At 40.8% G+C, this 13,549-nt stretch overlaps 1 protein-coding gene across 1 annotated transcript in view; it reads right to left on the reverse strand.

Annotated features, from left to right (window-relative positions):
* Window positions 1-13,549, reverse strand: part of LOC126463402 (uncharacterized) — a 137,660-nt gene that overhangs the window by 25,188 nt on the left and 98,923 nt on the right. Inside the window, exon 3 of the mRNA XM_050096158.1 lies at window positions 2,585-3,091. Coding sequence (XP_049952115.1) covers window positions 2,585-3,091 — 507 coding nt within the window. The remainder of the gene's footprint in view (window positions 1-2,584; window positions 3,092-13,549) is intronic.

Here is a 13,549-nt window from a genome sequence, read left to right on the forward strand (position 1 = left end):
ACTTATAACTTAAACTTTACAAAGGTGACTTAACGTTAACACTGTGTTGAGCTAGTACCAGACAAGGCTGACGCAAAACATAACTAGCGAACATAATTGGTAATTGAGTTCAGTCAGAAATGCCAAAGACGGGCCTCGAGCAGCAGTACAATACCAGAGAGCTGTTGTGGCCGGAAACAGTCAGTACCCCTAGTTACAACTTTGCGCCCGCCGCTGATAACAGCAGAGGGCCCCCTTCGGGTCGAGTTAGCAATCCGAGCCGAGTCGTGCAGAACTGCCCGTCCTCCAGCATAAGGCGGCCAACTTGCGCCACACAGCCTCGACTCGGTGCGGGAAGCCAGTAAGCTTCCACGTGCGGCACACAATCGCAGCCAACTCGATACACTCTTTACACGCTCGCTGCCACAAACACGCTGACTCCCCACCACCCAAGCACTCGCTCCTCGCTCTAACCCTTGCCCTCTTCAAAATCAAAACCACCAAGGAGGCAAGGCCATGAAGATCGGGCAACACCAAAGATATCAAAATACGAAACTTCCTGGCAGATTAAAACTGTGTACCGGACCGAGACTCGATCTCGGGACCTTTGCCTTTCGTGGACAAGTCCTCTACCACTTTTTTTCCCACTACACCGTTTTTTTTTTCTTCCGTGGACAGGAAAGGGAAATTACAAAAAAAATCTCTACTTGCCACCGCCACTTGTGTCCTAACAAAAAAAAATTAAATGCAGCTCTTCAGGCGTTGGCGCCTATCTAATCCTATCCCAAAACAACTAACCTATCACTACAAGGGTGTAGGAAAGGAAGAAAGCAAGGGGCAAGAACACAGAGAGTAGCGATGAAAATGAAAGTAGTTTTGTACGGGCTTTTGTTTGTTTTTAGCTTATTTTATTGCATTTTTCTTTTTTGCGTTTTCTGCGTGTATGTTTTTATTTTCTTTTATTTATTTATTTTTCGTATTTTTTATTTTATTTTTTTTTGTTCTTTTTATTTACAAATTTTTTTCCATTATTTTAGTCTACGTACCAGAATTCCAGGAGTCGCTAGCGCCTTCCTATTGGCGGAACATCCAAACGAGTCTTCTCGAAATTTCAATGGAGATTCCGTTTGTAGTGCGTTCAGAACTTCATGTCAGCAAAAATGCATCAGCATCTCATGGCTTGGACGTTTCATTTGGAAGGCGGGTCGTGAAAGGCGCTCCGTAGTAAACTGTAAAAGAACTGCTTGTATCTGGGGTTGCGAACAAGTGTACAGTGTCGATCGTTAAGGTACGTCCAATAACTTATTTCGAATTTTCATCGAGGCCAAAATGGAAGCAGACTGTATGACCGCGTATCCAATTCACAGCGTTAATTTTTGTTGCGGGGTAATGAATCACATCCGCGGTTAAAAGAGTCAGGAAGGTGATCTGAGCAGGTGTCTGTCGGGTAAGGAAAGCCAAAATACGCTGCGCGAGCCTCCAGACGTCAGACTACGGAGCACATGTGTCCTCCACACCACAGTGAACACATAGGTGTGTGTTAGCGAGGCGGACGTGGTGCAAACGAAACTGGTTGACCTGTTGACGGTAATATACCAGTGCCAGCCGTCGTGACCGAGCGGCTCTAGGCGCTGCAGTCTGGAACCGCGCGACCGCTACGGTCGCAGGTTCGAATCCTGCCTCGGGCATGGATGTGTGTGATGTCCTTGGGTTAGTTAGGTATAAGTAGTTCTAAGTTATAGGGGACTGATGACCTCAGATTTTATGTCTCATAGTGTTCAGAGCCATTTGAACCATTTTGATATACCAGGTGGACTGAACGCTGGTGTCGAGATAACCAGCATACACAGCTTTCCACAGATGACGCCATATGATATGGGGAAACTTATGTTCTTTGGGGTTGGGGGTTCGACACATTTGTAATGTGTCATGTACAGGCTTTGTCTGGAGTGTACGTGGAAGGGATAAGGAGTGCAGAAGAACCGAAAGTGATAAAAGGGCTGTGGAATGTCTGATAACATGACTGGGGCTGACATGGAGACTGGCGCGTATTCACGCCATGGCTGCGGTTACCCTTGACGCTACAACACAGACAGGAGCGCCTGCTATGATGTACTCAACGACGAACCTGGGTGCACGAATAGCTAAACTTTTTTTTTCGGATGAATCCAGGTTCTGTTTGCAGCATCATGATGGGTCGCATCCGTGTTTGGGTAACATCACGGTGAACGCACATTGGAAGCATGTATTCGTCATCGCCATACTGGCGTATCACCCGGCGTGATGGTATGGGGTGCCATTGGTTACACGTCTCGGTCACCTCTTGTTCGCATTGACGGCACTTTGAACAGTGGACGCTACATTTCAGATGTGTTACGACCCGTGGCTCTACCCTTCATTCGATCCCTGCGAAATCCTACATTTCAGCAGGATAATGCTCGACCGCATTCTGCAGGTCCTGTACGGGCCTTTCTGGATACAGAAACTGTTCGACTGCTGCCCTGGCCAGCACGTTCTCCAGATCTCTCACCAATTGAGAACGTCTGGTCAATGGTGGCCGAGCAACTGGCTCGTCGCAATACGCCAGTCACTACTCTTGATGAGCTGTGGTATCTTGTTGAAGCTTCTTCCTGTTCTCCATGAATGACTGCAATGCCTAGTCGCAGACGTTCTGCATACGATGTTGCTTTCTTTGCTGACCCAGGATTACGAGCCACTATCACGGCATTGCGGTAATCAGGTATACATTCCTGTATATACTGAAGAAGAAAGGGTGAGGCACGCAAGTTATCAACAGGGCAGTCAAAGAATTCCTGAATTTCTTTCTTATGTAAATCCATTGTGATGACATGTGAGAGACCTGACTTGCACATCATCTTAGCCAACAATTTGCTTACAATACATCCTCTCTTTCTCATCTTGCACTGCTTGCTGTATGGAAGGTAAGGAATAACACCAACAATGCTCTTTGCAGAGGATGTTTTGCAGGCGTACGCCATGATCAACAATTCCATTATGTTATTGTTCACATCCTTGGTTCCTGTCTGCAGAATGTAGATGTCTTTGCCTCGAACAGAGTCTCCAATCTCCACCATGGTCTCTCGATTTGTACATTGCCACAGAAGACAGCAAAGATAGGCTTTTAAAATTATCTGTGAAACAAACGAACAATATCCGGAGAATATTCACTTTTTAACAACTTTTGTTTCAATCTCGCTTGAGAGTACTCTTGTTTTAGATCTAACACAAAAAGGACGAGTAATTTTTACTGTACACGCCATCCAAGCTCTGTTTGACTCAATGCCCAGGCGTATTAAGGCTGTTATTACGGCCAGAGGCGGTTGTTCTGCGTTCTGCGGCGTTGTTCTCGGGGTCTATGCACCCAAATTGCGTGAAAATGTAATCACATGTCATTTCTAGTATAATATATTTGTCCAATGAATACCTGTTTATCATCTGCATTTCTTCTTGGTGTAGCAATTTTAATGGCCAGTAGTGTATGTTATGCATCTTGTCTACCATACACCATTTCTTAAATAAAAGTGAGTTATCAGTTACGTGCATCTGATTGCTCACCATACACGCAAAAGAGTTCATTTTAGAATGTGTGTAATTGTGCAGATGATATGAACCATATTATGATTATAGCTTCCGATATTTTGAGAATGCATTTACAGGAAAAGCTGCTGGGTACACCAACGTGTCTAATTAAGTATTATTAAAGCCACGGAGAACAGTATTTGATCTACCGACTGCGAGCTAAGTTTAATTAATAACCGCCCATTTCGTGGAACCCACGAATGAGCACTTGCCTCTCACACCTGGGGCCGCCTTGCTCGGTAGAGGAGACGCTGCTTAATGGAATATGGATCGGAGCGGCGCTAACGAGGTAGGTGTTAAAGCATCCATTAATTTAACCCGTGCCGCCCACACGGGTGGCTGGCAACTGTTTGCACGTTTGCTCTTCTGTTGCGTCACACCGTCAGGTGACACCATCAGGAGACACCAAACGGGGCTGCTCCAACCTCCCATCACGCACTGCTTAACTGTTAGTAGTTTTGCCTAGTTAGCCCACAATTAATTACATTATAGTTCGAAATTGTTTACTCTAATTACGCTGCATCCTTTCCACACTTTTTCGTGGTGGACTACAAAGCGTTGCGCAGTTTTGTAATTTCGTTAACTGATTAATAATAGCAGCCATCTTGTTTCTTAAAGATTACTTCCCCAACACGTGTTTAGGAGTTTCTCTCATCAATTTGTTTAGTATATCTGCAGTTTTATCGTCAGTATGAGGACGACAACTGCATTTTCAATGCTGAAGTTGTAATGAGCAAAACAGTTACCTCAACTGAAACGTTTCCCCTTTCGCATACTGATGCCTAATTTGTATAGAACACTGACTTCCATTCCCTTGTCCCAGTGATACGCACATATCGCGTATAATTTTACATACTTTTGTATACAACTGCTGCACAACATTTGCCATATGGATGAATTGCGATTTTGCTTGCATCGCAAACCTCAGTAGAAGAAAAGTTACAGTTCTTATATCTCCTTCTTCTGCCATCCCAGGATTAATCATTGGACCTGTTACGGTCTCGCTATCTCATCCTCGGTCTTGTCCTGTGGTTTATTATGTATTGCTAGCTTAGGAAGTCTTTGTGGTGAGATACGAACTACATTTTCTCTCCATTTCTCTTTGTACTGGATCGCCTTTTGGTTTATTGGTTATATCGCTAATTCTTCTCTCACTACATCGTTTCTAATTATGTCTTCCATAGTACAGCCTTTCACAGATACGACAAAATTCGTTTCTGAAGCTGCTATTTGCCGTGAAAACTTATGTCTCAGCATTCAACTTACTGTTCCATATACTAGTATTAGCTTGTTCTTTGTAATAAAATATTTATCATATGATACGTCACATCATAAATATATGAAAAGAGCTAACTGTCCTACCGGTTTATTATTGACGACTATTTTTGTTACAACTGAGTTAATACATAAAAATGTCATGGTTTTAGTTTTATTTATAGATACAGTCAGATTGTAGCTTGTACTTATTCAGTTTAGGTAGTGCTATTTGAAAATTATCTTCGCTGTCTGGTATGATAACTTGATCATCCGCGAGTAACATTGTGTTAATATATTTATTTCCCAAATATTTATGTATGTTTGTTTATGTTTAAGTTAACTTATAAGGCAGTTGCGTTATTCGACTCAATATTGACGGCCTGTAAATTTCCTACAAGCAAGCTCTCAAATTAAGACATTTTATGCTAATTCTTTTTATTATTCATATAATACGTTAGTGTTCTATTTGTCCTATCGAAAATACCATTGCTCGAAAGCTATGAGTTATCACACGCCTGCGTTGAAAACAAGCTACCCTAATAATGAAAAAAATTTTCATCACACAGTTAATATTACACCTGTGTATTACTTTTATTATTTTTACCGCACTATCATACATTTTTTTCTCGTTATCAATTTCTATGAATGTTTTATTATCCTCATTAGCAATAAGAAATTTGTACATTGCCACAGAAGACAGCAAAGATAGGCTTTTAAAATTATCTGTGAAACAAACGAACAATATCCGGAGAATATTCACTTTTTAACAACTTTTGTTTCAATCTCGCTTGAGAGTGCTCTTGCTTTAAATCTAACACAAAAAGGACGAGTAATTTTTACTCGTGCGTCAGCAATATGTGTGATAAAAATTCAAGAAAATACATATATTAAGAGTTTTCATAGATGCAAGAATATTTTTATTTATTACTCCAGTATTCGTTCACAAGCATTACTTCCGCCTGCAATCATAAGAAGAGGCAGTAATTTCTTCCATCCTGCGAGATATCTTAAAATATATATGTGCTAATCATTAAGATTTAATGGATGGACTGTATGATCGACAGCGACAGAAAATTAGAGGTAAATTAATGATGTCAGCGTAACTTAATAGTGGCTTCCAATAATCAAACAACTGACTTTTTGTTAAGCACCAAGTTTGCTGCAAAATTCGGTTTGTATTTTTCTTACATTGCGAGGAAGACTGTTAATGACACCAATTTAGTTTTAACAAGAATTCATGCTTTAATTCCAGTACTGAAAGTAGTAATTAACTTTCATTACGTAAATTTCATGCCGATTCATACTCTTTGTGTTAGCTGTTGGGCTGCCTCCCAGCACGGTTGTTCCAAAATCGACCAACAGGCCTAACACAATTGGCGAAAGAACTCAAAAATCATACCGAACTTTGACTCGTCAGTATAGTGTAAATTATTACGAAAATTTCAATCATTTGTGTCGTAATACTTTTCGATGAATTGACAGGAATTTCTTGATAGACGATTTTACACGAAGTTGCAGGTTTCACATGCAATATTTATTTACTTAAAAGTGTTTCTACTGAGTTTTATTAACGTTTTTGGTAACTGCTAGCACGATGAAAATGGCTGACCGAAAATTAGACGTGGTTGATCGTAAAGAACTTGCAGTCGGCCAGGATGGTGGTGATTTGCACGAAAGGATAAATGAAAGCGAAGCGCCAACCACGCAGTTAGCAGAAAGCCGACATAAATCAGATAGGTATCACAGATGTAACAAATAACAGCACAGATGGATAGACAAACTATGACGATACCGTGATGACTATCAATAAGACTGATTCACGCGTCTCCCGAAGCGATATGTCGGTGCTAAAAGGAACAGAAAAACGTGAAAAAGCAATGTATTTTAACAACGTAGGTCAGACACCGATTACCGATAATCCGAATATTAACATGCAAAGTACAGCTAACAGCAACAATAATAGTACCACCAATGCGCTGTTGCACCAGTTAATGACAACTGAACGATATGAACACGAAATTCAATACAGTTACACAACAATTTAGTAACTTGAACACAACATGTAACGATTTGCCCCTAGGCTTTTCAGATTTCAAAACAGAACAAAAACAGGTGTTGGAAGATTTGCAAAACAGTGTCAGACAAAAATTCAATGACCTGACAGAAAATCTACACAAGGAGATATCTGAAAATTTAAAAGAAATGAAAAAACAATTAAGACGGCAGGTTATTTATGACGTTAAAGAAAATATTGATGTTTTGAACGAAAATATAGGTTCAATTAGTGACAATCAAGAACACGTAGAAAGTGAATTAAAGAAAATCACGAACACAAATAATAGTATAAAAGCAAATCAAAACCAAATGTGTAATATATAAAGAAAGTGACCATTACTGTCAACAAGCTACACAAGGACTATGAAAGTTTACCATTGGCAGTAAAGGACCTAACATTAAGAGTAGAAAGCTTGGAGTTACAGTCTGAATGTGCCAGTAGAGAAAGAACTCAGATAAGGAAAAATTTAGAGGATATACCCAAATGAGCAGAAGCACATACCTTAGATGAAAGTAGTACATTAGCGCAGAAGGTAATATCTGAATGCAAAGCATGTGTTGACATTGCAGAAAAGGCCATGAAGAAAAGGGAAGCTGAATCATTAAATGAAGTAGGTCTGGTTGCTAATATTCAACTACCGGTGCCCAACACGGATGTGTGTAATAGTTATCCACATCTTGTCACAAGCCCGATAGCGAGCCCAAATAAAGATTTCAAAATTCGTAATTTGCCACACAGTGCTCTGTACACTTGTAACAACACACCGATGTCACATAATGCCGCATGTGTAACATCCATCTTCACTGATGAATGGTTGCTTAAACATACGCAGTTTCTCACGTATTCGACAGGTGGGAAGCGGATGAACCCGGTAGTTTATATCAGTGCGTTCTGCAACGTATTTCCGCTTAACTGGACAGAGGCTCAAAAGATAAGACTTGTTGTTGGTTACATACAAGGTGACGTTCTTTTGTGGGCGACTGAAATGGCAGAACGTTGTCGCAGTTACGAGCAATCTGAACGTGCTTTCTTAGACAAGTACTGGTCAGAAGCAGTTCAAGCAAGATTAAGACGTGAAGTCGTTAACCTGGCTCCATTTAATAGCAAGCATGGAAGCTCGTGGGGTTATTTCGAAAAGTATTTACTCGCGAATAAGACCAGATATTGAACCAATCCCATATCACAGATGGATATACTGAAGATACTGAAGAGGCCGAGACTTCCCCTACACATAATGGAAAAATTAGTAATCATGCCAGAACACGACACTGAGTACTTTTTGCCAGTTTTGAACTCCATTGACCTGATTTATGAAGAGGCATAAAGTGGCAGATAAACAAACACCTCAACATGCCTTTGGAAACCAACGTGTAAATAATAATGTTACTACACAACAAACATGGCAACCATATACGACACAGTACATACAAAAAGGAAATGGATATGGTAATGGAAATGGGAAAAACAAAATATCAAGTGAGGTTATCAGAACAACAGGAACAATTACAACGGAGAAGCGAAAACGGTCCGCCAGTACAAGGCTATCCGCCGTCCATAAGTGGTAACAGCCAGCCGATGCAGTGGCAAGCGGTCGGCAAAAATGGCGCTCACTATGCACCAGCCAATTTCTGGACAACATAATAGAGCGAAATATAATTTCGCAATTACCAACACGAATTCGCGCGAAGATGGGTCACGCGCAGCCAGTGACACGAAGTGGCGCAACACAACACAGACTGTACAGCTCGCTGCAATTACTCCAGCCATCGAGGTCAATGCTCCTGCACCGGCGGAAAACTCCAACCGGTTGCATTGAGGTCCCACACTGCTGACCAGGTATGGATTGGGGGCAATACACTTATAAACACATGTTTTGGGAGACACGACGAACAAGGTGACATGAAAGATGATTTATAGCGACATGAGGAGGAAGTTGAGGAAAACTTGTATGAAGAGCAGTTACAGGTAGTTGTAAAGACAACGATATTTGACATGGAAGTCCACTCAGTTCTAGACACAGGTGCAACGACTAACTTAATGTCAACTGAATTTTTCCAAGAATTAAAGAAAAGAGGTAAAATTCCCACGTTCCCAGTGGAGAATAGTAGAATATAGACGCCCACTGGAAACGAATCAAAAGTAGTGAAGTTACAAGCACTTATTCCACTGAAAATAGGACACTTTATTGTCAAATGTAATTTTCTCATCATTGACAAATTAATAGCAAATTGCTTGTTTGGGATGGACACTTTTAGAACTTACAAGACGCAAATTTACATGTTGTTGTTGTTGTGGTCTTCAGTCCTGAGACTGGTTTGATGCAGCTCTCCATGCTACTCTATCCTGTGCAAGCTTCTTCATCTCCCAGTACCTACTGCAACCTACATCCTTCTGAATCTGCTTAGTGTATTCATCTCTTGGTCTCCCCCTATGATTTTTACCCTCCACGCTGCCCTCCAATACTAAATTGGTGATCCCTTGATGCCTCAGAACATGTCCTACCAACCGATCCCTTCTTCTGGTCAAGTTGTGCCACAAACTTCTCCTCTCCCCAATCCTATTCAATACTTCATCATTAGTTATGTGATCTACCCATCTAATCTTCAGCATTCTTCTGTAGCACCACATTTCAAAAGCTTCTATTCTCTTCTTGTCCAAACTATATACCGTCCATGTTTCACTTCCATACATGGCTACACTCCATACAAATACTTTCAGAAATAACTTCCTGACACTTAAATCTATACTCGATGTTAACAAATTTCTCTTCTTCAGAAACGCTTTCCTTGCCATTGCCAGTCTACATTTTATATCCTCTCTACTTCGTCCATCATCAGTTATTTTACTCTCCAAATAGCAAAACTCCTTTACTACTTTAAGTGTCTCATTTCCTAATCTAATACCCTCAGCATCACCCGACTTAACTCGACTACATTCCATTATCCTCGTTTTGCTTTTGTTAATGTTCATCTTATATCCTCCCTTCAAGACACCATCCATTCCGTTCAACTGCTCTTCCAAGTCCTTTGCTGTCTCTGACAGAATGACAATGTCATCGGCGAACCTCAAAGTTTTTATTTCTTCTCCATGGATTTTAATACCTAATCCAAATTTTTCTTTTGTTTCCTTTACTGCTTGCTCAATATAGAGATTGAATAACATCGGGGAGAGGCTACAACCCTGTCTTACTCCCTTCCCAACCACTGCTTCCCTTTCATGTCCCTCAACTCTTATAACTGCCATCTGGTTTCTGTACAAGTTGTAAATAGCCTTTCGCTCCCTGTATTTTACCCCTGCCACCTTTAGAATTTGAAAGAGAGTATTCCAGTCAACATTGTCAAAAGCTTTCTCTAAGTCTACAAATGCTAGAAACGTAGGTTTGCCTTTCCTTAATCTTTCTTCTAAGATAAGTCGTAAGGTCAGTATTGCCTCACGTGTTCCAGTATTTCTACGGAATCCAAACTGATCTTCCCCGAGGTCGGCTTCTACTAGTTTTTCCATTCGTCTGTAAAGAATTCGTGTTAGTACTTTGCAGCTGTGGCTTATTAAACTGATGGTTCGGTAATTTTCACATCTGTCAACACCTGCTTTCTTTGGGATTGGAATTATTATATTCTTCTTGAAGTCTGAGGGTATTTCGCCTGTTTCGTACATCTTGCTCACCAGATGGTAAAGTTTTGTCAGGGCTGGCTCTCCCAAGGCCGTCAGTAGTTCCAATGGAATTTTGTCTACTCCGGGGGCCTTGTTTCGACTCAGGTCTTTCAGTGCTCTGTCAAACTCTTCACGCAGTATCGTATCTCCCATTTCATCTTCATCTACATCCTCTTCCATTTCCATAATATTGTCCTCAAGTGCATCGCCCTTGTATAGACCCTCTATATACTCCTTCCACCTTTCTGCTTTCCCTTCTTTGCTTAGAACTGGGTTTCCATTTGAGCTCTTGATGTTCATACATGTGGTTCTCTTATCTCCAAAGGTCTCTTTAATTTTCCTGTAGGCAGTATCTATGTTACCCCTAGTGAGATAAGCCGCTACATCCTTACATTTGTCCTCTAGCCATCCCTGCTTAGCCATTTTGCACTTCCTGTCGATCTCATTTTTGAGACGTTTGTATTCCTTTTTGCCTGCTTCATTTACTGCATTTTTATATTTTCTCCTTTCATCAATTAAATTCAATATTTCTTCTGTTACCCAAGGATTTCTACTAACCCTCTTCTTTTTACCTACTTGATCGTCTGCTGCCTTCACTACTTCATCCCTCAGAGCTTCCCATTCTTCTTCTACTGTATTTCTTTCCCCCATTCCTTTCAATTGTTCCCTTATGCTCTCCCTGAAACTCTGTACAACCTCTGGTTCTTTCAGTTTACCCAGGTCCCATCTCCTTAAATTCCCACCTTTTTGCAGTTTCTTCAGTTTTAATCTACAGGTCATAACCAACAGACTGTGGTCAGAGTCCACATCTGCCCCTGGAAATGTCTTACAATTTTAAACCTGGTTCCTAAATCTCTGTCTTACCATTATATAATCTATCTAATATCTTTTAGTATCTCCCGTGTTCTTCCATGTATACAACCTTCTATCATGATTCTTAAACCAAGTGTTAGCTATGATTAAGTTGTGCTCTGTGCAAAATTCTATCAGGCGGCTTCCTCTTTCATTTCTTAGCCCCAATCCATATTCACCTACTACGTTTCCTTCTCTCCCTTTTCCTACACTCGAATTCCAGTCACCCATGACTAATAAATTTTCGTCTCCCTTCACTATCTGAATAATTTCTTTTATTTCATCATACATTTCTTCAATTTCTTCGTCATCTGCAGAGCTAGTTGGCATATAAACTTGTACTACTGTAGTAGGTGTGGGCTTCGTATCTATCTTGGCCACAATAATGCGTTCACTATGCTGTTTGTAGTAGCTTACCCGCATTCCTATTTTCCTATTCATTATTAAACCTACTCCTGCATTACCCCTATTTGACTTTGTGTTTATAACCCTGTAGTCACCTGACCAGAAGTCTTGTTCCTCCTGCCACCGAACTTCACTAATTCCCACTATATCTAACTTTAACCTATCCATTTCCCTTTTTAAATTTTCTAACCTACCTGCCCGATTAAGGGATCTGACATTCCACGCTCCGATCCATAGAACGCCAGTTTTCTTTCTCCTGATAACGACATCCTCTTGAGTAGTCCCCGCCCGGAGATCCGAATGGGGGACTATTTTACCTCCGGAATATTTTACCCAAGAGGACGCCATCATCATGTAATCATACAGTAAAGCTGCATGCCCTCGGGAAAAATTACGGCCGTAGTTTCCCCTTGCTTTCAGCCGTTCGCAGTACCAGCACAGCAAGGCCGTTTTGGTTATTGTTACATGGCCAGATCAGTCAATCATCCAGACTGTTGCCCTTGCAACTACTGAAAAGGCTGCTGCCCCTCTTCAGGAACCACACGTTTGTCTGGCCTCTCAACAGATACCCCTCTGTTGTGGTTGTACCTATGGTACGGCTATCTGTATCGCTGAGGCACGCAAGCCTCCCCACCAACGGCAAGGTCCATGGTTCATGGGGGGCAAAATTTACATAGGAAGTGGTAAATGCTACTTCAGTGTAAACGAACTGATATTTTCTGTCGATTTAATTAAAAACGTCAGACAAAACGGCCAAGCAGAAGGAGTAGTCTGATGTAACGGCTCGATTTGTATTTCCTGCTGTACTAGAGGTTCTACTGTTCCTACTGTATTATTTGTAAACTACAATCAACAAGTGCCAGAATCAGATGTAAACCATGAAATGTTAGAGCAAAGGGTAAGTGAATCCAGAACCTTAAATGAACAGAAGCGACAGGATCTTACAGAGCTGTTATCTAAGTATGCACATGTATATGGAAAACAACCCAGAGTTAACAAGGAAATTTAATCGGTTCATAAGTACATACACGCCGCATACACACACACACACACACACACACACACACACACACACACACACAGACACAAACTAAATGAGTAGAATACGTCACACCTTTCGTACAGGTCATTAACAATCTTACAAATTCTTCCACTGATTTCACATCAAATGAATTAATGTTTTGCATTTTGCATTAGACAAAAGGACGAATGGGAGTCACCCCTACCAAAAATACCAGCGATGGAAATGACATTGGAGAAGGAAATTAAACAAACAGTAAACACACTGCAAAACAGGGCTGAATATAGGAAGAAAATCTACGATCGGAAACTGAAACGCTTTACACAGTTTAGTGAAGGCGAACGAGTTATGTTACGAACCCATCCTCTGTCAACAAAAATAAGAAAGCTAAACAAGAAGTGGCAATTACTTTATACAGGACCGTATATAATTTCTAAAATCCCATGTCCTGGAGCTTAAAGATTGATTTACGAGAGTAGTGGTCAAGACAGAGATCTCTACCCCCACAAGGACTTAAAGGCATTTGTGGAGTAAACATTTTTGACGCAAGCACTTTTACTGAAAATAACTGTACATAGTGTATATAATAGTAATGAAATTTCTGTTTCATTTTGAATAATAGTGTTAAGGAAGCATGTTTAGATAGAAGACATTTTACTTGTTTTTTGATACATAAAGTAGAAGGTAAGTGAAACTGAGAGAGCTATTAAACGTTACAGCGCTTCGCT

Source organism: Schistocerca serialis, chromosome 1 (assembly GCF_023864345.2).
Source record: "Schistocerca serialis cubense isolate TAMUIC-IGC-003099 chromosome 1, iqSchSeri2.2, whole genome shotgun sequence".
Taxonomy (NCBI): Eukaryota; Metazoa; Arthropoda; class Insecta; order Orthoptera; family Acrididae; genus Schistocerca; species Schistocerca serialis.